The sequence below is a fragment of the Poromitra crassiceps genome, assembly GCF_964638095.1.
Source record: "Poromitra crassiceps genome assembly, chromosome: 6".
In the NCBI taxonomy this organism is placed as follows: Eukaryota; Metazoa; Chordata; class Actinopteri; order Beryciformes; family Melamphaidae; genus Poromitra; species Poromitra crassiceps.
The window spans coordinates 3,101,446-3,127,322 of record NC_139627.1 but is presented as its reverse complement, the minus strand read 5'-3'; the positions used below and the strand labels follow the sequence as shown (position 1 = coordinate 3,127,322).

At 41.6% G+C, this 25,877-nt stretch overlaps 2 protein-coding genes across 2 annotated transcripts; both read left to right on the top strand.

The window, feature by feature from the left end:
• Window positions 1-838: 838 nt before the first annotated feature.
• foxl2l (forkhead box L2-like) lies at window positions 839-2,233 on the top strand. The gene has a single exon (XM_083639073.1). The coding sequence runs from the start codon at window positions 855-857 to the stop codon at window positions 1,737-1,739; it is 885 nt and encodes a 294-aa protein (XP_083495199.1). The 5' UTR covers window positions 839-854; the 3' UTR covers window positions 1,740-2,233.
• Window positions 2,234-3,533: 1,300 nt separating this feature from the next.
• On the top strand, window positions 3,534-21,866 carry tmem201 (transmembrane protein 201). The gene is made up of 11 exons (XM_083638563.1): window positions 3,534-3,670; window positions 4,230-4,350; window positions 4,478-4,672; window positions 4,778-4,957; window positions 5,131-5,495; window positions 5,609-5,806; window positions 11,777-12,006; window positions 15,200-15,262; window positions 15,378-15,686; window positions 16,041-16,166; window positions 19,208-21,866. The coding sequence occupies exons 1-11, from the start codon at window positions 3,561-3,563 to the stop codon at window positions 19,303-19,305; spliced, it is 1,995 nt and encodes a 664-aa protein (XP_083494689.1). The 5' UTR covers window positions 3,534-3,560; the 3' UTR covers window positions 19,306-21,866.
• Window positions 21,867-25,877: the final 4,011 nt, after the last annotated feature.

Sequence of the window (25,877 nt, the reverse complement as noted above, 5' to 3'; positions counted from 1 at the left end):
AAAATGTCAGAAAATGGTAGCAAATGTCAGTTTCCCAAAGCCCAAGATGACGCCCTCAAATGTCTTGTTTTATCCACAATTCAAAGATAATGAATATCAGTTTACTGTCATACAGGAGTAAAGAAACCAGAAAATATTTACATTTAATCAGAGAATTTTGACCTTTTCTCTTAAAATTGTACTCAAAACGATTCATCGATGATCAAAATAGTTGTTGATTAATTTTCTGTCGATCGACTAATCGATTAATCATTGCAGCTCTAGTTTAGGTTCACATATCATGTATAAGAAGATCAGTGATGCCACTTACAGCGATTGGTATATAGGCTACCCGCATCTCGTTTCTTTATCAGGAAATTAAACTGATAAATGTCACATTGCAAATCACAAATGCATGTCATTAAATGCACAATCCCACTGTAAATTGGTTATAATAATCATCACAGTCCATATTCCAGATAAATGTGATAATGATAATGATGATGTGCCCACCTGTTGGCCCACCTGTTGGCAGTCACAAATCATAAAGTGGACTTCAAACAAAGTGTATGTAAAGACACAAGGCACCACGTCTTTGATCAGGCACTCCACAGTATGTTTGTAACCGTTCACAGGGTTGACTTGTCTGTGACCTCCGATTCACCTGCAACATACACAGAGACCCCAGACAATGTTATAAACAAGTGTGGGAAAGTCGGTGAGATGAAAGAATCAGCGCCAATAACAGTGCTCTATATGGGAGGGTTTAGACAGGCGTGGTGTGCACACCTGTAGAAACAACCAGAGCCAGCGCTGCCTCTGCCGCACATTTGCCATTTCTGCTTGGACAAGACCGGGGAAATATTACAGGAGAGATGGACGCAGACGAGAAGCCCCGGCCCGCGGTGCAACTTCTGGACATCAGCTCCAACTCGCCCCCGGCTGTGCCCAAGATTGCTGCGGAGGGGGCCGCCTCGCAGCTGGACAAGCCCCCGTATTCCTACGTGGCTCTCATTGCCATGGCCATCAAGGACGACTGCAACAAGAGGCAGACCCTGAGCGGAATATACGACTACATCATAGCCAAGTTCCCGTACTACGAGAAGAACAAGAAGGGTTGGCAGAACAGCATCCGACACAACCTCAGCCTGAACGAGTGCTTCGTCAAGGTGCCCAGGGAGGGCGCAGGAGGGGACCGCAAGGGCAACTACTGGATCCTGGACCCCGCGTTTGAGGACATGTTTGAGAAGGGGAACTACCGGCGGCGCAGGAGGGTGAGGAGACCCTACAGACCCCCGAGCGTGCCTTACCTGCCCGGGACCCCCATGGACTATTACCCGGACCCGCTTTACCTGCAGGACAACCAGTTGTACATGCAGCCGTATGTGAGCAGCTCCTGGGCGCTGCGCCCCAGCTCGCCACAGCTGCAGCCGACCGCTTACCACCACCACCACCAGTCCGGTTACGCACAGCCTCCACAAGCCATCCCCGGGCACCCCCGCGCCGTGTCCCCCAGGGGGTACACCGTCACCACCGGCCCGGCGGTCAGCTCCTACCGCCCTGCCCCCAACTTCCACCCTGCCTACGGCGCTTACCACCACCACCGTCACCCGTCCGTGCTCGTCCCCTACAACGGGTATCCCTACGGCGGCGTGACGCAGCCCGTGAGCCCAGACGGAGGCACCGTGGCCAGCTACCCCCAGTTCTCCTATGCAATTCAACCGGAGATGTCGCTTGCTCTTACGTTTGACCACCAGTAGGCGTTTGACACCCTATGGTTGACACTGACTGACAGCCCGCATGGGTTCACAGACTGTTCAAGTTCATCTGTTCCATATTTCAGTTCGGCTGTCAACAGGAAGTAAAAAAGAAAAAGAAAAACACGAGGTAACATCAATAGGCTATACCTGTTCAGTTGGAGTTGCATGTTTACGTTAAGTGCCAAGGGATGAAGTAACGATTCAAACGGCAGAAATGGCATGCATTGTGTAGGCTAATTGCAGCCATGCAGGGAGACTGATAAATTAAGTTTTGGAAATAGTGTGGTTTTGTTTTTCAGAATGTCTTCTGTTGGAGATTTGGCCTAGGCTACATTTATTAGGCATTAATTGTCTGCCAGACTTTTTTTTTAAATATAATTCTAATTAGGATATGTCTTTCATTGTTTTTGCACATGCATTTGTAGGCCTGTTATTTATTTTCGTTCTTTGGTTTAATCAAACTCATCCTCGAGCCGCTATGCAACCATTTTATAGACTCCTGATGCTCTCTGAGTTTTGTTATTCAATTATGAATGAATGTTTACTTGATGTAAAACATCATGTTTATTAAAATAAAATGTTATTTTTTCAATTATGTCTACACTCTTATTACTTGCCCCTGTATAGTTGAAAATTCATTTCACAATTGACAATTTTACTCACCCCATGCATATTCATTTTGTAACAAAAGGCTGCCACTTGGTAAGAAGCTACAGATAGGCCTACTACTTTCTGAGCAATATTACATAACCTATACATGCTTTACTGATTTTACTATGTAGCCTTAATAGGCCAGTCAGTGGTTCTCAAAACCCCCAGGGGTTGAAGGGGTTCCAGGGGGTCCCCAAATGTACACTGACAGAATGTATGACTATTTTGGGCATGGTTTTCATACACTTTCTGTAGCCTAATAAAACATCTAAAAGCAAAAATCGTATCAGGATGGGGGACCCTGAGACAAACACAAAATCTTATCAACTGGGGTCTGTGGTCTAATTTGTGTCAGTTTAGGGGTCCTTGACATGAAAAAATGTAAGACGAACCACTGATTTAGACTTGAGCTAGGCCTGTAGGCCAAAGAAATGCATTTTTAAGACATTACAGTGTGGGTACAATGGTCAATTTAACTAGGCTACATTAGCATGAAACACAGCTAGCCTTCTCAGGCTTTATCTCTCAGAACTGATAATAATAAATATAATCTCCAAACCTGATGAGATCAGCCAGCATCAATGAAACTGAGATAGATTGCAGTCATGGAGGAGGCTGGACAGCTCTTGCCAAGGGGTCAACAACACAAGTTCAAAGACTAAATTATTTTCAATGTGAATTAATTTATTGTAGTATGATAATAACTGAAAAGACTGACCTACCTTGTTTGAAAAAACATCAACTGCTTTGAACCGGGGAAAACTGAATGAAGTAAGTCCTCACACTATCCTTTCCATTCCCCTACTACTACTACTACTACTACTACTACTACTATTACAGGCAACTAAATATTGATCAGAGTAAAGTAGCCTACTGTACAAGTGTCAGAACAGACATGGAAAATGGACACGATCAGTGTTGGGCAAGTTACTTTCAAAATGTAATATAGCCTATTACTACTCGACACTTCCAATTAATGGGGCAATCAAAACATTCGGGAAACGCGGGAACGCGTCCATTATCTGCCACGAAGTTCCGTTTCCGGTAATATATGGGCGTGAACAAAAGGGTCCTAGTTATCGCGCGTGCGCCTTGTTTTTTCCACTACCAAGAAAACACTACAGTTCTCATGTTTCGTAGCTAGCTTGTTGCACATTTTGGTGGGGAATTATGGAGACCTTCAACCAGCTGTTGTTGGAATATCCGGAGCTAATGTATGGTGGAGTTGGAGCAACGGCATTTTTCGCCGGTGGAGCGCTCATTTACAAAATCGCCACCAGGTACACTGCCGCGCATGGCTCCGTGTATATTAGCATGTTGTTAGCTTCACGTTATCGTCATATCGCTAGTCAAGTTAGCTGCTCATGGTTTAAAATGACGCTATGCATTGCCGAGTTAGCGTCAAAACTACAACATACTCATCGAACTGTTCGATGTTAGCTGCGGAATGTATTCCACTCATCCACTGTCCACTTGAATGCTCGATTTATTAGCCTGGGCGCTAACTGTGTTAGCTAACGTTAGCTATAACGCTATAGTGTCAAGGCATTTCACCGTTTGTTTGTTAGCTATAACGCTATAGTGTCAAGGCATTTCGCCGTTTGTTTGATCGATCTGATCTAACGTACCTTTTTATATGATTGGCTTTTGAACCATGCGTATTTACAGAAGACAAGCGCAAGTTGTCTCAAGATCAGAGCGCAAACGTGTCAGCTGAGCTCGTAGCTCTTGTACGTTAACGTTAGTTAACATAGCATTGTGAACTTGACTGCAATCTGTCTTTGCCATTAACATTGTCAAGATCGCATCATTTTCTAACCCCTCTCTTTTGTTTATCAGAAAGAAGCCCATACATGCAAACGTCAACTGTTGGTTCTGTAATCAGAATACAGTTGTGCCCTATGGGAATAGGAACTGCTGGGACTGTCCCAACTGTGACCAGTACAATGGCTTCCAGGAGGTTTGGCCAATATTTTTTATTATCTTGCATGGCAGCAAACTATGGCTTATGATTTTGTACCGTTTTAGTATTGCCTTGATGTTAGTAATGTATTCCTCTTTTTTGTGTGGATCTGTCTTGTTGTCAGAATGGGGATTACAACAAACCCATCCCAGCTCAGTACCTGGAAAATCTCAACCACGGAGTGTCCGGTAGCCTTCCTTCATCTGAGATGCCCAAGTCGCTGCAGTGGGTCAACTGTTCAATGCTGCTATGCAGGAAATGCAATAACAACCAGTCTGTCAAGATCAAGCAGTTGGCTTCATTCATCCCGAGGGATGATGTGCGTATTTTGTTCTTTTTCATTTACTGCGACTCACTTTCTTTCTACTGTTTCCAATACTTGAAAAGTGAGCAAATCTTTTATTGTGTCTGCTTTCTATTGTAGGAGAACTACGATGAGGAAATTGAGGCTTACAAGCACCACCTCGAACAGACCTACAAGTTATGCAGGCCATGTCAGACAGCGGTGGAGTACTACATTAAGTACCAGAATCGGCAGCTTCGCACGGTGCTCTCAAACCATCAACTTCGACGCAGCCGGGAGACTGACAAGTCCTTCGTAAAGGTCAGTGCAAAGTACCAAACTCCCAAAATGTGCAGACACTCACCCACGCTTTCATTAAATGTTTCAACTTGATATACAGTGTATGTCAATGGAAGTCTCCATATAGCTCGCTCTTAACGTGCCATTTTGTAGAAATGTCAGAATCCACATTGATATGTGCTCTCTTCCTACAGAGCTCCTGCCCCGTCTCCACTCCCCTGGGAGTTGTACTGTTGCGGCTCCTGGCCTTTCTGACCTGCGCCTTCCTGGTTGCTACGGCTGCCTGTGGATCAGCTGACCAGGCTGCTTCGCCTAGTGCCCCACCAACATTAAGCGGCGGGGTGGTTCCTCCTAAACCTAAACACTACAACGACTCCAGCCCCAACAACCAAACCAGTGGAGCTGAACATGTCTGGCAGGGTCTACTGGAGCTGCTCCCAGACAAGGCCGTAGAAAAGGCCAAGCTGGTTTGGCAGTATGGAGGGGACAACCAGATGGCTGTCGTCTCTGTTGGCCTGTTGACTTGTATCACTGCTATCTTCCTAGCTGGACCTGCCAGGTGAGGGATTTCCTTTCTTATCTGCCTCAGTGAACGGGAGTCAGATAAGAACAAACAAACCTCAGCAACTTAACATTTTCCTTTTCAAAAACGCATTGTTCCTTCATTTGCAGGTTGAGGAGAATCGATGCTGTGGCCTCTGTCCTGTGGTTCCTGGTCCTGTGCCTCTACCTGGGAGAAAGCTACTTGGCCGACGTCTCTTGGCTGGACACAGCCAAGCTCAGTACCACCACCCTCTGTTGCCTGGTCAGCTTTGCCGCTGCCGTGGCAACTCGCAAATCCATGGGCCCGCGCAGAGCCAGATGTCGAAGGTCAGAATCCGAGTAATGTTTCAATGTGCTTTAAGATTAGGATTGGCGACAAGAGTCCAGTTACAGTGAGGAACCGGCTCCAATGTTTCTAGAACTGGATCAAAACACATTAGCCTGTTGATTCACGTTATCAATCCCCCCCCGGTTCTTTTTTTTTTAATGGACAAAAATGCGCTATTTTAAATGAATGGTCACATTGTGTCACTTCATTCTGCTGTTGTCTGCTGTGTGAGCGAGTGATTGTGAGGCTGTGACAGGATGAGCATGGCCAACATGAAGCCAAAGTGTGGCTACACACTTTGGACAAGAACAACAAATTAGCATAAATCTGCACGGCTGAACCTAAAACTGATGCCGTGTCGTGGAAAACTGAACGAAACACAGTCTGCTGCCCACTAGCTCACGGTCACTTCACAACCTCGCGCATGCACGTCATGTACACAGTGTTATTTGAGTTCTGTACCATATTTGCTGTGGCTGTGGTCATCTTGCAGTTAAGGGTATTGTGAATAACACAAGACAGTACAACATGAACAGCTCTTTTTTTTTTTATCATTCTAAATTTGTGATTGGCAATGGAATTCTGATCAGTTCAAGTTACTTTTCCTCTTTGTTTTTTTTTAGGGTTATAAATATGATGTATATATGAGAGGAACAGGTATACACTATACAACATGGGATCCATGTGATATGATACTGTGATGATGTCTTTCAAATTCATACTGCCCCTTCATTTGTCATCTTTTTGATTAGTAATACCTTATTAACCATAAAATATTAATAAGCCCTTAATAAACTGACAATCTCTTATGTGACAAACTGATCTGATCTTCAGAGTTTATAAGTTAGAAGAACGTATAAAAATAGAGAAATACTGTTTTCAAGACAACCGATGTAGTGAGATTTTTGAGTACTTCTAACACTCAAGTACTTGCCTCCTTAAGGCAGCGCGTGCAAAATGTTCACATGCATATTCCTTTAAACCTATGCATTTATTTATTGACACTACTAGCCATTTGTAGAAAATAGTGTACTAACGTGCACTCACCGCATGAAGTATTAATTATGAAGGCATTGCAGGATGTATGCCTGATGAATAATCACATTCCTCTTGTATTGTTTCACAGCATCTAAAATTTCAGAACACAAAAAATGGACTTGGAGGTTTCTAGAACAGTGTTCATTGCAGTCCTTGGAAGCCTCCGTTCATAACTGATGACCACATCTGTAAGGAATACAATAACATAGGTGCTGAAGCCACTGTTCATGACAGAGATGCAGAGATCAAGTTTCTTTTTTACAGTTTACAGTTTACTACAGGTTTCAAGTTTATTATAAACAAGTTGAAATTCCTATCACTAGTTAACTAACCATAACCCCCGCCATACACACAAACACCCCCACCCCACCCCCTGAAATTATGCTGTTATCCCTGTCCTCTGTTGTAGGTTAATAATCCCTGCAAAAATATTTTGTATTTGCTTTTGTATTATACATTCTTTGTTGTTTTCTGCTCAGCTTTAGCTGATGCTGAAACGTAGTGCCTCTCTAGATCACTACTTGGCAGCTGCTTGACTTGACTTGTGTCAAATTTGCTTGCGGTGGCAGTGTGTGAATAGGAGGTTCAGGAGGTCTTGTTTTACCAGTGACCATGCAAACATTATGAACTGTTCCTATGTTTCTTTATGTATTGTGCCAGATTTTTACACAGGTTTAGATCAGATCTGTTTTCTTATCAACCTAATTCAAATTGGGGCTGCAACAGTGGGGCATCCAATCCCCCCCCAAGTGAAACCGTATATTTACGCTATTTGTCCAAATAAGATTCAGGTGTTGGATAATATGGTCACTGGCGGGAAATCTCCGTCCAGGGAAGTGAAAAATCTAACCATGAGAGACAAATGCAAAACTGCACAGAGTGCTCCATTGAGACTGAGAAAGCAGGATAGAAGAAAACTCTAATAAATGAAAAACGCTGTTAAACCGTTTTCCATGGGCATACGTATAGCAAATGTACAGCCTGCATCCTGCGCTAATTTTAGTGGAGTGAAATTTGCACTGAACCTTTTTCCACCTGGAATCTTTACTTTAAATATTGCGCTCCGCTCATGGAAGATTTCTTAAGCATTTCAACCTGCTTTAAGACCAGACTTAAAAAGTACTGGACTTACCGTAGTTACTCAGTTAATGCTTGTCCAGGCAGCCACATTTTGTAATAATGACAGTGTTCATTTGAAAACCACATAGTTTAGAGGTGAAACTCAAATGAAACATGTGGTTTGTATTCCGATTATATGTATTGATTGTATTCAGATTAAATGTATGCTAGTTTAAAGTTTGGAAATTTTGCACTGGCAATTCTAGCTGGAGATTTTGTGTTTCTGTAGTGCTTTCACTTCACTTCACTTGATGATTTCGTCCATAATACCGAACTTACAACACTAACAGACCGGTATAGGTGTATTAAACACTGATGTACCGGTATGCACGACGTATATCCTCCGAGCATGTGCTAACACTAGCATAGCCCTTTAGGCTCTTTTGTTTCATGTAGCTTTTGTTTGGGATGAGCTGTAATCATTTGACAATAATGCCATAGAGGTACTTTATTGTAATGATAGCTAACGATTGACTGTAAGATTGTATTTGTGTGGTACTGGTAGAGTACTGTAACTGTGAGATTTAATTGGCATGTTGTGTTGTCCTGTAGATTGATTTATGTTGTGGAACCAGCATGGTGTAGTTGCTTCAAAGCTTTAAAGTCTGGATTTTGCAACAAAAATGCTGCCAAATAGTGAACGTTGAAGATGCAGTTTGTAAGTTTTTTTGGGAAAACACTTGTCTCCGGATGTCTGTTATCTCCAACATTGTTACTATTCGTCTACTGATCATTTCCAAGTTGCAAAACTGACTATTTTGTGTGAAGAAATATGAGGGGAAACTCCTATTTTAAGTGCTTTTGCAAAGACTAAACGGAGAAGCACTTCTGATTCCTAATATTTCATTGAATGCAAACTGACAAACTGCATCTTAAAATCTTGACAATTTTGTCGGCAATAGTATACTTTGTATGTTAGTTATAACTTGAATTGAAATGGGTTTGCTTTGCCAAAGTAAGTTTCCATGCAAAACGGTTTTGGTTTGCTGAGCTATATTACTGTACATTATCCCCGGCGTGCACATTCGTTATGCTCTGTCGATATCTACATAAAGTCTAGTCCGAATAATGTGGCTATTCCGGTTTTGGTTTTTGGAGTGTTCCTGGATCTTCCTGATGATCTGTATGACTGTCAACCTCCACTTGTATCAGGCATTCGGCTCTGCACTACATTCAAGCTGGTATGCTGTGAGAATAAGTTCAAGTTGTCAAATGCAACTAGAGCATAAAAATGGCCACAAGCGTATTTCTTTGTGGTGTATTAACAAGGGAGTGATAGCTATAGAACTACCTATTATTTTTGTACTAATTTAGTGAATGTAAGTGATTTTATTTTTAATGCACTGTATTACTATGGATGTATGTAGCGAAAATGTGATTGTAGCCATAAGTTTGTGACTGTTTGATGTGCTTTTTTTTCTTGCCATACCTAAACATTTTAGCAACGTGTGTGTTGCAAAACACCAAAAGACTCTTGAAGAAGTAGTACCTTGAAGAAGAACTCTGATGTGTATGAGGTGTATGAGAGTTACTATGCCCAATCAAGGATCTGGGATTTCAATCTATAAAATAAGCTAATCAAATATATTGATATTTGATCATCTATCATGCAATTATATTTTCTTCTAATAGTCTCGTCAGAGATGGAATTCCGTCCCACGATGAAAGATTTGATTTTGAAACGCGTTCTTTTGGGTACTGCATCTTAAAGTTGATTACCACTCAATTGAAGAGTTCATATATGTTGTTCCTCTGGTCTGAGGACAGTGTTGTGATATAATCAGCATTTTGTATCATTCACAACTCACTCCCAAAGCTAAAACCACGGGACAGAGACCCTAATCTGTCATGTCAAAGTTGAGCCAAATTGGTTTTTTATTCTCTTTGGATCAGTACATAGGTATGAGATTACCTGAAAATCATGGCACCAAACTCACAATTCTAGAATAAAGTTTCTTGGGAGTGAGTGATAGAAATGACATATATGCAAATGCTGAAATTCAGTGTTATCAGTTTTTAATGAATAAGGCTGCATATTAAGAATAAGACGCTTTTAAGAATTTTGTAGGATTGGTTGCTGTACACGGAATGTAATAAACAACTGGTGAAAGGATCGATCTTCTCTGTTTGATGTTCATCAAAACAAAGACCCAGATTTCAACATTTTGCTTTGTCAACAATTTGGTTAATTAAGACAACTTCAGTTTACTTTTTGAAATAATTGCTTTAGTCCTTACAGATCAACACCAGGTAAAACTTTCTATGTATTCCAGGCAAGGTCTACTGTGGACGTTTTGTCTGTAGAATAACAAACTACTGCTTTGATGTGTAGTTTGTACAGGACACTCAGTGTGCTGTGGTAGTTTGTACAGGACACTCACTGTGCTGTGGTAGTTTGTACAGGACACTCACTGTGCTGTGGACATGTGAAAGATTTGAGCAGTCTTGCTGAGCAGCATTTCTCAGTGGGATCCTTTGTCTCAGTCATCTGTTGCACACACTCCAACAGCTGTGGCAGCCTTTCAATGAGACCCCTATTCTCTTCTAACTGGTGCCTGTTAACACAGTGCTCACTAGGCAGGTGGTTTGCCCTACAGTATGCATGGATAGCAGTGTAGGAAATGTAAAAAATAATTTGGGGGTAAAGTCTGCCCCACGGTCTAAAAAATGGGGGCATTTACACAATTGTGGGGGCACTTAAAAAAACCCGAATTACTGCATAAAGTTGCCAACGTGTAGTGTGAACAACAGTTTGTGTGAGTGTGTTCTTGGGGGCAATTTTTGCCACTGGATCATGGTTTTTAGGGGCATTCTGAGATTTCTTGGGGGCATTTTTGCCCTTGCCCCTGGCTAAATTCCTACACTGGATAGTAGAGCTGTGCCTTACTTACTAAGCTTGCACTGCTTGTATTCCTCATTTAATTACCGTAAATTCCGGACTATAAGCCGCACCGGTGTATAAGCCGCACCTGCAAAGTTGACTATTTTTTTCTTATATAAGCCGCACCGGACTATAAGCCGCAGGTGTTTTAATGGTTTTTTTTTTTTTTTTTTTTGTGTTTTAATGTTTAATTACCATAAGGGTTCATGCACAGAGGGGATTGTCGGGAAAGAGATGGCTGTTTGAGGAAGCTCCCATTTATTAACATTTCAACAAAACAACATAACACAACACCACCTGTGTTGTTTTTTACAGTGCACACAGTGTCATACAGTGTCATACAGTGTGGTGAAAAGAGGGCAAGAGAGGAAATTAAAACTTATTATAGTTATATAGGATTTATAGTTAGAAAGAGTGCTAAAAAAGAGAGTTTTTTTTTTTTTTTTTTTTTTTTTTTGGAAAAAATCCATAGATAAGCCGCACCGTTATATAAGCCGCAGGGGCCAAAAAAGCCCAAAAAACGGGAAAAAAGGTGCGGCTTATAGTCCGGAATTTACGGTAATCCGTTTATATTCTAATGTCCAGGATGCTACATGTCCAGATCAGTGTGAAGCAGAGATTAGTCACGTTTTGAGAAGTCAAAATGTCTTTTGTAAAGGATTGTTTTTTACTTACAGAATACATTAAATGTGGCAGTGGCATTTTGCTTTTTTGAAGTGTCTTGAGTATAAATTTAAATCACCGTGTATAGCAGTCACGGTATCATTGGCTATCTCACAAAGTCATATTGAATTATTATTTATAAAAATGTATAAAAAATATTTCTATCCTATATTTCTATTTAAATAAAAAACCGAATGACGGTATAGCCTTGTTGTGGTCATGAGTGTGATGTCAGGTCGTGGATGATGACGTTGCTCTTGTGTTGCAGATACCTTGCAGGCAGCTCTGCTGTCCCCTCCTTCAGCACCCAGCCTGCTTTGCTCTGCCCCGTCTACCCCGGCCTGGCAGACTGCTTCATCCCCGCCCCGCCACCCAACCTCTCTAAGCTCATTCACCGGCAGCAGAGTCCCCGCGAGCGCAAGGCCTCGCCCTCCTCTCTGCCCGGACGCCTCAACAGAGCCCTCTGCCTGGGCACCATGCCCTCCCTGACCCGCACAGGTAAAGACATCGACAGAGCCCTCTGCCTTGGCACCATGCCCTCCCTGACTCGCACAGGTAAAGACATCAACAGAGCCCTCTGCCTTGGCACCATGCCCTCCCTGACCCGCACAGGTAAAGTCACTGTCAGCATGCAGACACAAAGGTTAAAGTCGAGCTGAACCCAAAAATGACTTTTATTTTATTTTAGTTCAAATACCTGGGTATGCAGTGCACCTATTTAATAATGTATGCAAAAAAAAATCACAACAATCTAATTTCTTTAGTTTTTCACACTTTTTCACATCAAAAGTTCATTTTTCAAGATTTCATTGATAACAGTAATCTACAGTTTGCTGACGTCACCTAGTACTATCAAATTTCGACCCCATTTCAACCAATCATATCACGACATGCAGCTGTCAATCAAATCTTCATTTCAGGATCATTTTCTCTTCCAAATGAAGTAGAAAATGGCGCCTAGTGCCTGTCATCTGGCAGAATTCCTATCCCATAAACTAACTACTAACTTGGCCAATTGTTAGAAACACAAACAAAAAACAAAAACTATAATCTCTAAGAATGCAAAGAAATGTAACTGGCTCGTTAAAACGCGCATTCCAGGGATATCGTATTTACAGCAGCGATAATGCCGCGCGCATCCGAGAGCTTGGTTGTCAGGGGTCGCACTTCGGAGATTCCAGGCCGACGTGCTGCACTCTCCGCTCAGCAACACGAAGGCAGCTGGCTGCCTGCGGCTCGCTGAGCTCCACTCCTCCCGTCAAAAGGCTCTTCCTGAGGGGAGCGCCACAACACACTGAATCCCACTCGATTTGGAGGCGGAACACGCCAGGATTGGCCAAACCCCAATCCAGTCCCCAGAATTGTCAATTAAAATCATCGACATGCTACTATGACCCGCCTCTCAACCCGTCATCTTAGACAAACTATGTTTTCAGTCTGAAACGGACTCATTATGCACGTGACGAACGGGTTCAGTTCGACTTTAAGTTGAGGTTGTGTGATACGGGTGGATCCTACTCCGGCGTGGCATGATATGAAGAAACCTCGTTTGACTGATTTGGTTTTGATGCCAAATAATTTCTTTGTGGTTTAATGAGTCAGAAAAACCTGCTCTTGCTTCTGCGCCACTGTAGCCTGGCTCCAGACCTTCACAGCCACGCCCACTCCACAGTTGTGGATGAAGAGGAAATGAGTTTATGAGTTGACGATTCAGTCTGAATATCAGGCTAGCTCCACTGTGCTCCACTCTGCTAGCTCCACTCTGCTAGCTCCACTGTGCTCCACTGTGCTAGCTCCACTGTGCTAGCGCCACTGTGCTAGCACCACTGTGCTCCACTGTGCTAGCTCCACTGTGTGCACGGTGTGAATATTTGTTCCCAAGTAGCTGGTCATACCCTCTTACTTAAAGGTCCCATTCCGTGCAAAAGCTGTTTTTACTTGTAAATGCATATATACTGCTGTCAGCCCTCCCTGTAATGAGTGGTCACACGCTCAGAACTGCCACAGTTGGATTTGTCCCTATCCAGCGTCCCTCTGCAGTCTCCTCCAAGCCACACCCCCAAACGCTTCGTTTGCCCAGAGGGGAATCTGGGGGAATTGGGACGTCACTAGCTTCCTCCTGCATACTGCGCGGGTCTCTCACACAAGCTACCTGCACCATTTAGTCTATAGCCACAAAATTAACACTTCTAGCTGGAGCGACGCCAACTGTACGTGATCCAGCAACTGCAGAGGTGCATTCGGTAAGTCTAGGCATTTTGAGATGTCCTCTTTAGCGTAGTACCGTTTAGTTAACGATAACTCGCAACCTAGCGTGCTGGTCCACAGACGCTAATCTGATTGGCCGCTGGGAGCCTGGGGCGGGCTCTCCCTCAGCGGCCAATGGGAACTGTTAGTTCTGAATATATTATAGAAACAGGCCATTCTTGGGAAGCGACCAGATGAGGAAGTGAGAACTCCGTCACAACAAACGGGTTTGCTATATTTTCGACAGATTAATCCAGAATCATGTTTTATGGACCAGAGACACACGTTTTTAAGAGGTTACAGCTGCACGAATTGGGACCTTTAAACTGTCTCAGGGGGCGGCTGTGCCTATTTGGCCTCATGTCTTACTTACATTTTCCATTGCCTCGTCTCCCATAGAGCAGCTATGGGAGACGAGGCAATGGAAAATGTAAGAGTTTCATTTGATTCTTTCTTGCTTTCCTTTGCATACAAAGCAATTTGACGGCCTAATCTGACACAGTGCTCAATAGTCGCATTTCCATCAACGTATTTTGATGTGCGTTTTGTAGTATCGCATTAGAAAAGGTTGATGGAATTTGGAAATGGCAAAATCTGAGAGGGAAAAAGTCCTCAATTTTGCAAAAAAAAAAGTTTTTTATGCTCACTCAAGGTGGTTTTTGCCTTTCTCGTAAAACAGTTAATGCGCAAAATGGACGATGGAAACTCTTTTTTCGTAATAAGTGATGAGCTGGACCCCGTGTCCTGCACAGCTGGCACCATGTCCGGTCGCCTGCGAAGACTTCTGCTGCCGGAACCGACGCACGACCGGCCCAACAAACGACCCGATAGTCCTGCAGCAGATCAAATGTTGTTCTGGATCCTAAAGTGTTGCACCTAAAGGCTCTCACTGCGTCCCTAAAATGCCTTTTGCACGGTGACTCCCACAACTGTTTTGTGTGACTCGTTTCCCAGCTATATGGCGAGCATTGCAGAATGCGCATTTCTCCTGTGATCTTGACCGTAATATTTACTGATCACAGCCAAAAAGAAAAGAAATACCAGCAGATTACCGTACATGACATAATTATTACGATTAATTCTCCTATCAAAGCACTCTATCTATGATCTTGACCCCCTAGGGCCCACACACAGCCTACTTATTCGCTGAACAGCCGTTAACGGGAACACATCTGATTCGATTGTTAAGATTCTCGACTTTTCAAAAGTTCGCTTAGAATTTGCGTAAAATCTGAATGGAAACACGTCGGCTACTAAATGTCTGTTCTTGGCTTTAAATCGGTGTCTCACGTGGTTGTGCCACTGTTTCTGAACTTTGGAAAGACTGGCTTTGTTTCCAGGAAGATGATATCTGTACTGTTGCTGTCACATGTAGTTGTTGTTGTTTCATGTATGCTTTATGGTTTTGCTAACTGCGCTAATTATACATTCATCTTATTTTCAGATTCGGGCTACCTGTTTAGTGGAAGCAGGCCTCTGTCACAATACAAAGACTCCCCAACCTCAGGTATGAAAACACCAAAGTGATCCCCACTTTAACCCTATGATATTTTTGAAAAAGTCCAAACTCTCACAATGCATTTTGATTGACGTTCCTCGCTCCTCGATTGTTTTTGTCACAGACTACTTTTCGCTGAAGTCCGGGAGTCGCCCGTCCTCCCCGGGCCTCTCCCCGGGCCCCTCCCCGACTCCCTCGGTGGCCGGTTCGGTAACGTCCACCTCCAACTCTGCCCGGCACTGCCGCCCGCTCATCAGCCCCGCCCGCCTCAACATCAGCGGCCGCAAACTCCGCCTCTTCTCTGCCGAGGCCGAGCCCGCGCCCACGCCCAGGTCCCCGCCTGTGTCCCCCTCCCACTTCTACGCTGAGCCCGCCCCTTCCATTTACAGCGGACGCTTTTCCACGGACATATCACCCTTCCAAAGCCAAAATGGTAAATACATACGTTTTATTGTTAGAATTTATGTTGTAAGATACGATGCATGTAATCTTTTTTGATACACCACATTTTTCTTTATTTTTACTATTTTCCACATTTTAGAATGATAAATGAAATGACATAAATGGAATTATGCACTGCCAAAAAAGTGTTCAACAATCATTATTTACAGTATATAAACAATCATTTATATTTGTCTAATAAACCAATTTCAAGCATTTACTCAAACGCTTTTAGATGGAAATGGCTTTAATACGATGAAGCACATTTCAAATGTATAGTATGAAGTGTGAATGGAGATGGTTGTGTCTTTGCCTATATGACTGACCTGGCTCCACTGTGCTGCAGATTTGACCTCCTTGTTAAGAGACGGCAGCGTCATCGAGGGGGAGAAACGAGGCAGCTCCTCGGGGTCCTCGGCTTGCCTGGTCGACACCACGACACAAGGACCAGAGAGCGGCCCCCCATCTAAAGGTGAGCTGAGCAATCTGATTTACACACATGGGGAGGGAAATGGGGGGTCCTGGGCTGAGTTCAGCCCCGACAACACGCAGCAAAATGTTTATTCAAACAGAAACAGAGGTGCATTGAACTCCTTGTTGTGTTGCACCCATCTGTTGGATCCACTGTGTGCACTGCACATGGTTTTCAGATTGAACATGCCCCTGGTGGCTCAGTGAGCTAAGGCAGTGATTCCCAACCAGGGGTACGCGTACCCCTAGGGGGGGTACTTGAGCAGCTTGCCGGGGATACAGGGAAATTCATTTCGAAAGTGATTTTAAAAAATCAACTCATTTCATAAGCAGATTGCTAAAATGGTACGTGCAGCATGCCGCAAGTTACCCCCTTGCAGTTGTCAACTGTTGCACTATGTGAAGAGGTCACATTCACGCACGTCAGAACTGTGCAAACCACCTAGCTAGCAAACATGGATCAATTGCTCCAACATCCAGTTGCTGTCACTCCAGATTCAGGTTTAGGGAAGCCCAGTGACAAACGGAGAAAAGAAAATATATTTTGTATGGATTTACTTGTATGACTGCAAGGTTTGTGTTAAATATGTGGGCATACAAGTTTAATATGAGTTTAATATAACAAATTCAGGAGAATCATCAACACGCAATGAGTGACGGTAGTATTGTATTGACATGACAAAACAGCTCAAGGGGTACATAAGGGTTGGGAAGCACTGATCTAAGGCACATACCAGGTAGAGTTGGCAGTTGGCACGATGGACGGTGGCATCCATCCTCAATGGGCCGACCCTCGTCGACCTCTGACCTTTCTACATCTGACCATCGCGATTATTATTGTTATTAATTTTGCAGATTTAATAATAAAAAAGGCCAACTCCACTCAACCGCGACGCACAGGGGACACACAGGCGGCATTAAACAAGCGTACCCTGTCCTCAGTTCAGAGAAGCGAATAGAGTGGGGAGGAGGGAGGATAAGCAGAAGTCGTCTGTTGTGAAAATGTTAAGACAAAGAAGAAACGTTGCGTTCTTTCCTGTTTTCAACCCAATGTGAGTAACGTTTCAAGTCTTCAACTGTGAATTCAACTCGCCCGTTTCCATGAAGTCACTCCGTTACATAGGCTGCTGCTGACGTGTTTCTATCTCTCCTTGATGTTATGTCAAAACTGAGCCCACATGAATCTAACGTTATCTGGCCAGTACCTTTATGAATCTAACGTTATCTGGCCAGTACCTTTGCCCATTTTCTGTCAGCTAGTTCAATTCAACACACACACGTTGTTGGTCAGGATCTGTACCGTTAACGTTATTTGTTTTGTGCATTTCAATTAGGGGTGTCAAAAATAATCGATTATAAGATGCATCGCGATGCGGACCTGCACGATTCTGCATCGATTCACAAATGTCAAAAATCGATTATAAAAAAAAAAATATATATATATATATATTTTTTTAATAATCAAATAAAATATAATGGAAGTACATGCAGTTGTTTATTTTAATTATGGATCATAATACAATGCAATTCTAAATGCACTTTTATTTCAAAAGAAGTAGGGATGCACCGATATGAAAACTTTGGCCGATGCCGATAACAGATATTAACATTGCTGTTATGGCCGATAACCGATATTTACCGATGTCGATATGATCTGTATAAAACCACATTTTTATGATCATCACATTTTGTACATACTGAAAAACACATGTTAACACTGAATTTGAAAAAGTTATGCATTTCTTTATTTGCAAAGCCTTTGGAAAAGCCCATAAATCATAGATTTACTGCATTATTTCATATCAATGTGAAGAATTTGGCTGATAATGATAACCGATATTAACATTGCAACATCTGACCGATACCGATATGACCGATATGTTAAAAAATCGGCCGATACTGGCCGATACCGATATGATTGCCGATATATCGTGCATCCCTAGAAGCCACACAGTGAGAAAAAAGAAAGTGAGAAAAAATAAATCATGTGGAAATGTGGAATCATGGAAAAAAGTGATGCATCGATTTAAGATGCATCGAGATGCATCGATAATCGTAATCGAATCGTAGCCCTCTGAATCGTAATCGTAATCGAATCGTGAGGCCAGTGAAGATTCACAGCCCTAATTTCAATATTGCTGGTAGTGAGAGGCTATTGCTTCAGCCGCCTGTCTCTGTGCTGTAAGTAACTAGCCCGCTGGTCTCTCATGACATATAGAGCTCAGCTGTCCTGTTGTGAACGTGAACGTGCATTGCAGCGGCGCAGCGACTTCATGAATAATTAATTAACCCCCCCTCAACGACGATGCCATCATCCATCTATTGGCTATATGGTTGACATCGCACAACCCTAACACCAGGTTGAAATCCGGATCAGGACCTTTGTATGTCACCACCCCCCTCTCTTTTCCCCTATTTTTCTTATTTCTCTTCACAATTTTTTTTGTGTGCAAAAATGCTGAAAAATAAACTCCAAACATGGGAGGGAAATAGGTACGGTACTATGTATTTTGGATCTGTCAGAAATCACATCCCATTTAGTTATGAAATGCAATTCTGATGATCATTTTAGAAAGTCATTAAAAAAGTAGTGCTGGTGAGAATGCAAAGTAATTTGACTGCTTTTGGTTTGAGTCAAATGTCTCTGATGTGGACCTCCAACCTCGAGGACCACTTATCGTTTGTGCATCAACACAGTAATGTGGATTAGGTGGTGAAGGCTCAGATTGCTGAGCTTTGTATTTGGTCGTAAATCTGCAGTATTATCGTATTGATTTGTTATTGTGACGCGTGTCTTGAATTTCAATCTCGGCAATAAAAGGTCAATAAAATGAACCTAAATTTAACACACTGAAACCTCTATGAGGATAAGTGGAACATGTATTTACTGACAGCAACACAACTGTAAAATACATAAAATGTGAATGCTTGATTGTTTTCATTTTTGCAAGAGATACTTGAATATTTACGGTACTCATGATGGTCATGTGCTTGCACTAAATATTATTGACAGTGTTGGTTTGTTTTCTGTGACGTTTCCAGGTTTTGTGAAGCGTCTCGTCTGGCCAGGGCTTTTACTCGTGAGCCTGAGTGCCAACTTGTTCTTGGGCTCGCTCTACATGTACCGCAACTGGAGATGAGCCCGGGACGGATGTGCTGCTGTTCTCTGGTGTGTCCGGCACCGAGCGCGTCGGCCTCGGGTCGGGCCTTCACACCTTCACACCCTGTCTCATCTGGAGACCTGGGGGGTCCAGAACATGGCTCTCCTCCTCTCTGGCAGAAACTGGTGCTGTTTGTTGAAGATACTACTAACGTCCACTGACAGCTTGTCTACAAGCACGTCTGTCTCCCTTCTGATTGGAGTTAGGAGAAAATGGTGTGGTGAAAATGCAAAAGTTATGCCATGAGTTTTGTGATTGTAATGGCTTAAAAATGTTTTGGCTTTTCTATCGAATGTGATCTGACCTTGTTTTTTTTTGTCATGTGGTTTATCACTGAAAACTCCAGATATTCGACTCATCTTTTACTTGAACACAGATGCACGTGTCGTTCATTTAAAAAGCTCAACTCTTCACACTGATGGCTTGATGGCTTTTTTTTTTTTTAAACCATGCGGTGAATTGTGCAATAAACGATGTGCTGTTTTAGCCAATGCAGCTTTGATACACAAGTTCATGTGTCATCTGTATTGATCGTGTGCGTTACCTCTCCCAGCTGAATCACATCTCTAGTTGTGAACACTATAGCTCAAATTAAAAGAGACGAAGCAGCACGTTAGTGACAGTCTTGTGCATATTTGGAAATTGTACATCATTTTCACTTGGCTATTTCACTATTTCACAGCCGTTTATCTTTTCACATGGGAAAGAATGTCATGCCAAACTCCATGCCAAAATCTGCTCATTTACTGTTGCCTCTTTTTTCTTTCTTTTTTGAAACATGCATACTAGAAAATCAGCTTGAAGCATTTCCAAATCATTAGGGTCCACTGATAAATTTGGCATACTTCTAAGTTACAGATCAAATATAACGGTTGAGATGTTCATTATTATAATATACCATGGGTTGCCAAATTACCAGTTAGTCCTACTGATTTGTTAATATAGTCTCAAGTCATATAGTCAAAGGTGTGTATTGTTTGCTATTAAGCGAGGCAAAATTAACCTGCCACCTTTCATTGGCTATGTATGTTGCGTTCTTACAGAGAAAGAATGGCATAGTTTGACCAAGCCACTAAAACAAAATAGTCAATACCCTTTTTTGTAATTATCTTTCATAAACATTCACTTGTAGCGTAAGTTTTATTTATACACACTTTACAAGGAACTGTGTTAACATTCATGGTTATATATCTGCCGGTTCAAAGTTACACATTTTGTCACTGTCATTCACTACAGGTTTGCTCATAGTTGACCAGACCGAGTCATTTTCTGTCACCTCTCTTCATCAGAGAGACTGTTTTTGTGTAGAATCTAAGGGTCAAAGATCAGGTGCAGTTACAGGATCTTATTTTAAGTTTCTATTTATTAAAAAAAAAAAAATACTGAAGTGTGTCACTGTGTTCTCATGATGCTGTTATGCATGTTTGCATATGAAAAGCACAGATATGCCATCAGAAGTTATGCTCTTATACATGCCTTAGAACTAGTTGAACATATACAACTGTGCTTCTGATATTAATACATTTGTTATATATAATTTGTATTATTTGAAGGAGAAAAAATCCATTGAATGACTTTGCCCTTATTCTTCAGAATGTTCAAATAATTTTATTAGAAATGTTTATATGAAGAGCACATGTTTTATTATAGTGTTGAACATTTTTGATTTGTAAGAAGTGCATACTAGTGGATGTGTATAATGTGTACAGTATATAAACAAGTTGCAAACAGGTCATGCTTTTCATATGCAACCCAACATTATGTAATTCGATTTTTGTCTTTTCCAGATGAAAAGTTGTGAATCACCATACACCTGGCGTTTGAGTCTTTTTTGCTGTTTTTGTGGAGTGTATGTGACTTTTCTCAGATAATGCGGTTATGCTCGTTTTCAAATGAAATGAAAAGTTCAGTTAAACTGTTCATTTCTAAGAAGTGTTGCTTGTCTGTGTACTTCAAGGTTATTGTAAACCAAAGTAATTACAATGATATAGGATAAAAACTAAAGGTTCTGTGAGAAAATAAATGACAATTACTTTTAGTTTCACTTTTTGATCCCAGGCATTGAGATATGAAGTGCAAAGTGTCTGCACTCCTTAAAAAAAAAGTCAGCTTGAAATAGTTTTTTGGAAACTTGTAACTTAAAAATACGAACACACTAATACATGTTTAAGATATGTTCTTGGAACAAAGTTCACTTATTGAATGGCGATTAATTTACATTTTGAAATGTGAATGTAAAAGAAGAGTTGAATGAGGCACACATCTCAGCTCAAATGTTGACTGAGTGTGTTATTGTGTTATAATCACTATTCCATAACTGCCATATTGGCCCTTTGCTGTTTGGTCAAGTAAGTCAATCAACTTTCATCCAATCCAGATTCTTTAACTGACAAGAAACTCTTGTTTTCTCTTGAATGTTGTGTTGTCATGGCTTGAGGGATTGTTTTTTAGCTGTGTTTTGTTCAGCAATGCAATTATATTTTCTGTAACAGGTAACACTGTTATCTGTGTGATAAGGAAAACATTTGACTTTTCCCCCCTGAACCCATAGTTCTATAATAAAGTGTTTGTTTTTTCTAATGAAAATGGGTTTTGTGTTATTGGTTTCCCTAGAAATCAGTGTTCTTGATATGCAGAATAATTTTACAATTTTAAATTTTATTTGATTTACATCTGAAGTATCTGCTTACTCTATCCAGATACAAAAATAAGTAATATTTCTGGCTGGTAGATCGATTTCATTGAAGCGTTGTTAAATTCGCCCCCTTCTGGCAGTAAAAGCACATTGTACCTTCAGTTAGCTTCCAGCCTCCCTCCCTGTAGTCAGACGATGAGTTTCTTTGTTGAACAGTTGAGTCTGATGTCATCTTTAACCGAGAGGTTTCATCACTGAGCTCAGACTGTGAAGGCTCAAGAGAAGAAGACACCTGTCCAAAGAGAAGACACCTGTCCAAAGGGACCCAGGTAAAGGGAGGATGTTGCCGTGGCAACGAAAGACTGAATTTGACACAGCTGATGGAGTCGAGGATTAAACCTGTCAGCGCTGAAACTATACCTTTGCGAAATTCAGACACAATTATTCTCTTCACAGTCAACAGAAGTGAATGTGTCGTCATCACCATGAGCAGTGTGAGCTGTGTTCACTGAGCTACACGTGATGAAAGTCTCCTTCATGATTGCACACTGTGTCACTTACCAGCTTTTGCAACGGTGAAGTGTTGCACATCACGAGTGGGAGGTGCCACCTGAAGTTCGCTGATTTTAAATCTACATTCACAAACTGTCAGGTCCACACAAATTCCATTTGAGTGAGTCGCATGAGAGTGAAGCAGCACAATGTTAACAAAGCGTATTTTTCTTTATTACATGGATTTTCAACTTATACATAAATGTATTAGCTATGAGGCCATTTTAATATTCTTCCTTGTTTTACCTTTATTTATACAGGGGGAGTCTCACTGAGAGCAATGCGCTGCTTGTTTTTACTTCCTTTTATGGTTTAGGGCCTAAACCATAAAAGAAAAGTATAAATATATATATATATATATATTTGCTTTATGTTCCCTGATTTTATGTTCTTGCCTTGCGTTTACATTTCCTACCTTTCCTACCTTTCATTTCTGTTGCTGTCCGTTGTATGTTTTTGTTTGTTACTCCTTTGTAAGCATGTAAGTTGTCTATAAACAAATAAAGAAAAATATTAATATTTCTAATAGGCTACTATCAATATTAGTATTACTAGTATTATTATAGTATTGATGGATGATCTACATGAAGGCTCAAAGTTTGAAAAATCTCAATATATAACTGATGCATGGAAATTAACAGTGTAACTTCAATTTTCTATGTTAACAACAAAATGAGGACACTTGCCAGGAGTCAAAGCTGGAGTCTGAACATTTGTCTCTGACTGTTGAAACCAGACGCTCTTCAGCTGATCACAGGTCAGTTTCTGCTGCGTCAACATCACACGACTAAACTAGTAGGCTATCTTTTCTCTAGACTGGTTCTCAGGGTGAAAGTGTAGTCCACCAGTTTGGTTTGTGGGGTAAAAGAAAAAGAAATAAAAAGTTTGTGAATCGTTGCTTTATAAACAGCTGATGGCTGTGTAATTTAGCTCCCTGTGAGTGCTGTGTCCCTATGAGTCCATAGAATCCATATGCTTCTCATTCTGGGGATTTTGGCTCACATTTGAAAACAAGCTTATTTTTATTTCATTTGAATGTTTTCATTGTGCTCAGAGGGAGCACAGACTTTATACAGTCTATGGGTGCTCAGAGGGAGCACAGACTTTATACAGTCTATGGGTGGTCAGAGGGAGCACAGACTTTATACAGTCTATGGGTGGTTAGAGGGAGCACAGACTTTATACAGTCTATGGGTGGTCAGAGGGAGCACAGACTTTATACAGTCTATGGGTGGAGAGGGAGCACAGACTTTATACAGTCTATGGGTGGAGAGGGAGCACAGACTTTATACAGTCTATGGGTGGAGAGGGAGCACAGACTTTATACAGTCTGGGTGGTCAGAGGGAGCACAGACTTTATACAGTCTATGGGTGCTCAGAGGGAGCACAGACTTTATACAGTCTATGGGTGGAGAGGGAGCACAGACTTTATACAGTCTATGGGTGGAGAGGGAGCACAGACTTTATACAGTCTATGGGTGGAGAGGGAGCACAGACTTTATACAGTCTATGGGTGGAGAGGGAGCACAGACTTTATACAGTCTATGGGTGGGACACAGACTTTATACAGTCTATGGGTGGGACACAGACTTTATACAGTCTATATGGGTGGGACGCAACTTTACATGGCCAGTTTACAAGTTTCTCTTCTGCACACTCACTTCCTGTTCTCACCAGCTGGTTGAAACACACTCACAAACACATCTGTGTGTTTACACTGTGTGTGGATTGAGTTTACCAGATGGTCTCTATGTCGTTCACTAGAGAAACCAGGGGCTTTCTGAGGCAGCAGACCACCAAGACCTGGTTGCGGATTAGAGATTACCACATGCAAAACAAACTAGCCTCCAACAAACTATACATTCAGCAGCTGGCAAATATTTATTAAGAATGTTCACCCGGGAATATTTCTTCCCGAGACCTTGTTTGGCATAGATATCAAGTCATACAATAATGTTCTCTGTTCATCAAACAGCTGAGAGTAAATAGCCGTATAATCTCATGTTGTTCATTGACTTTCCCCTCCATTTCCCCTTTCTACAGTAGTATTGTGGTTTAACTTCCACTTCCCATGAGAATGGTGTCATTAAATGTAGCTATAGCCTATTTATTATATTGCCACTGATCTTCTGGTCACTATATGGAAATGTGAAAAAGTAAGTCAAGTTTCAAATGATCAGGAAACATGATCAGGTCATTTAGATGGAACTAATCATTTAATTTGCCAACACAAATACATACACAAAAACAGATTCTATAACACAAATGTCCGGTTCACATAAATCAACTTAGTCACATAATAGGAAGCTGGACTTCCTTAAGTCACACTATCTTGACCTCTGAATTACAAGAACTTACACAATGACCAGTTGTGCTATGTTGCGTAGGGAGGCTACTCTGGGCCATAGTTTGTTCAATTTGTAATGTTGAAAAGAGAGCAAAACAAAAGGTATGGATTTGTCCAAAATATTTGGATCTAGGCCTACTGTAACTGCAAATAAAATATGTATTTTCTTCTGATAAGATTATTATTATTATTATTACAGTATTATTAGTATTATTATTGTTGTTGTTGTTGTTGTTGTTGTTGTTGTTGTTGTTGTTGTTGTTGTTGTTGTTGTTGTTGTTGTTGTTGTGGTGGTGGTGGTGGTGGTGGTGGTGGTGGTGGTGGTGGTGGTGGTAGTGGTTATTTATTTATTTATTTATTTATTTATTTATTTATTTATTTATTTATTTATTTATTCATTCATTCATTTATTGGATCAGCAACTTCTTCCTGAGTTTAAATTAATTTGACAAGACTTGTGGACATATTCTTAAAGCAAACATAAGCCTAAGCAAGCATTATGCATAAGCATATTAAGCATAAACAAGTAGACTCTCAAAAGTTAATTACAACAACAAAAAATAGGCTTACACACACAAGTTTACAGAAACAGAAAGAGAGAAAAAACATGAATTCAAATGGTGAGCCTATTTTCTATTATGCTTGATTATAACAAAAGTTACAATAACTCACTGTAATTTATTTAGTGTTGAGAGAGAGAGAGAGAGAGAGAGGAGAGAGAGAGAGAGAGAGAGAGAGAGAGAGAGAGAGAGGAGGGAGAGAGAGAGAGAGAGAGAGAGAGAGAGAGAGAGAGAGAGAGAGAGAGAGAGAGAGAGAGACCTTCGCTTCGAGCAGACTCAACTCTTTGCAGACGGTCCCTTGGTTGGCAGCAGGCAGCTGGAGAGGCAAAGCGCAGCCGCTCAACATCACCGCTTCAATGACAACGCACTTGACCCACGACAAGAGACACACTTCCTACATGAAGCACATTTAGCGTTAGTTCACATCTTTCAGCTTCTGGCGGGCTACAGCTCCCGG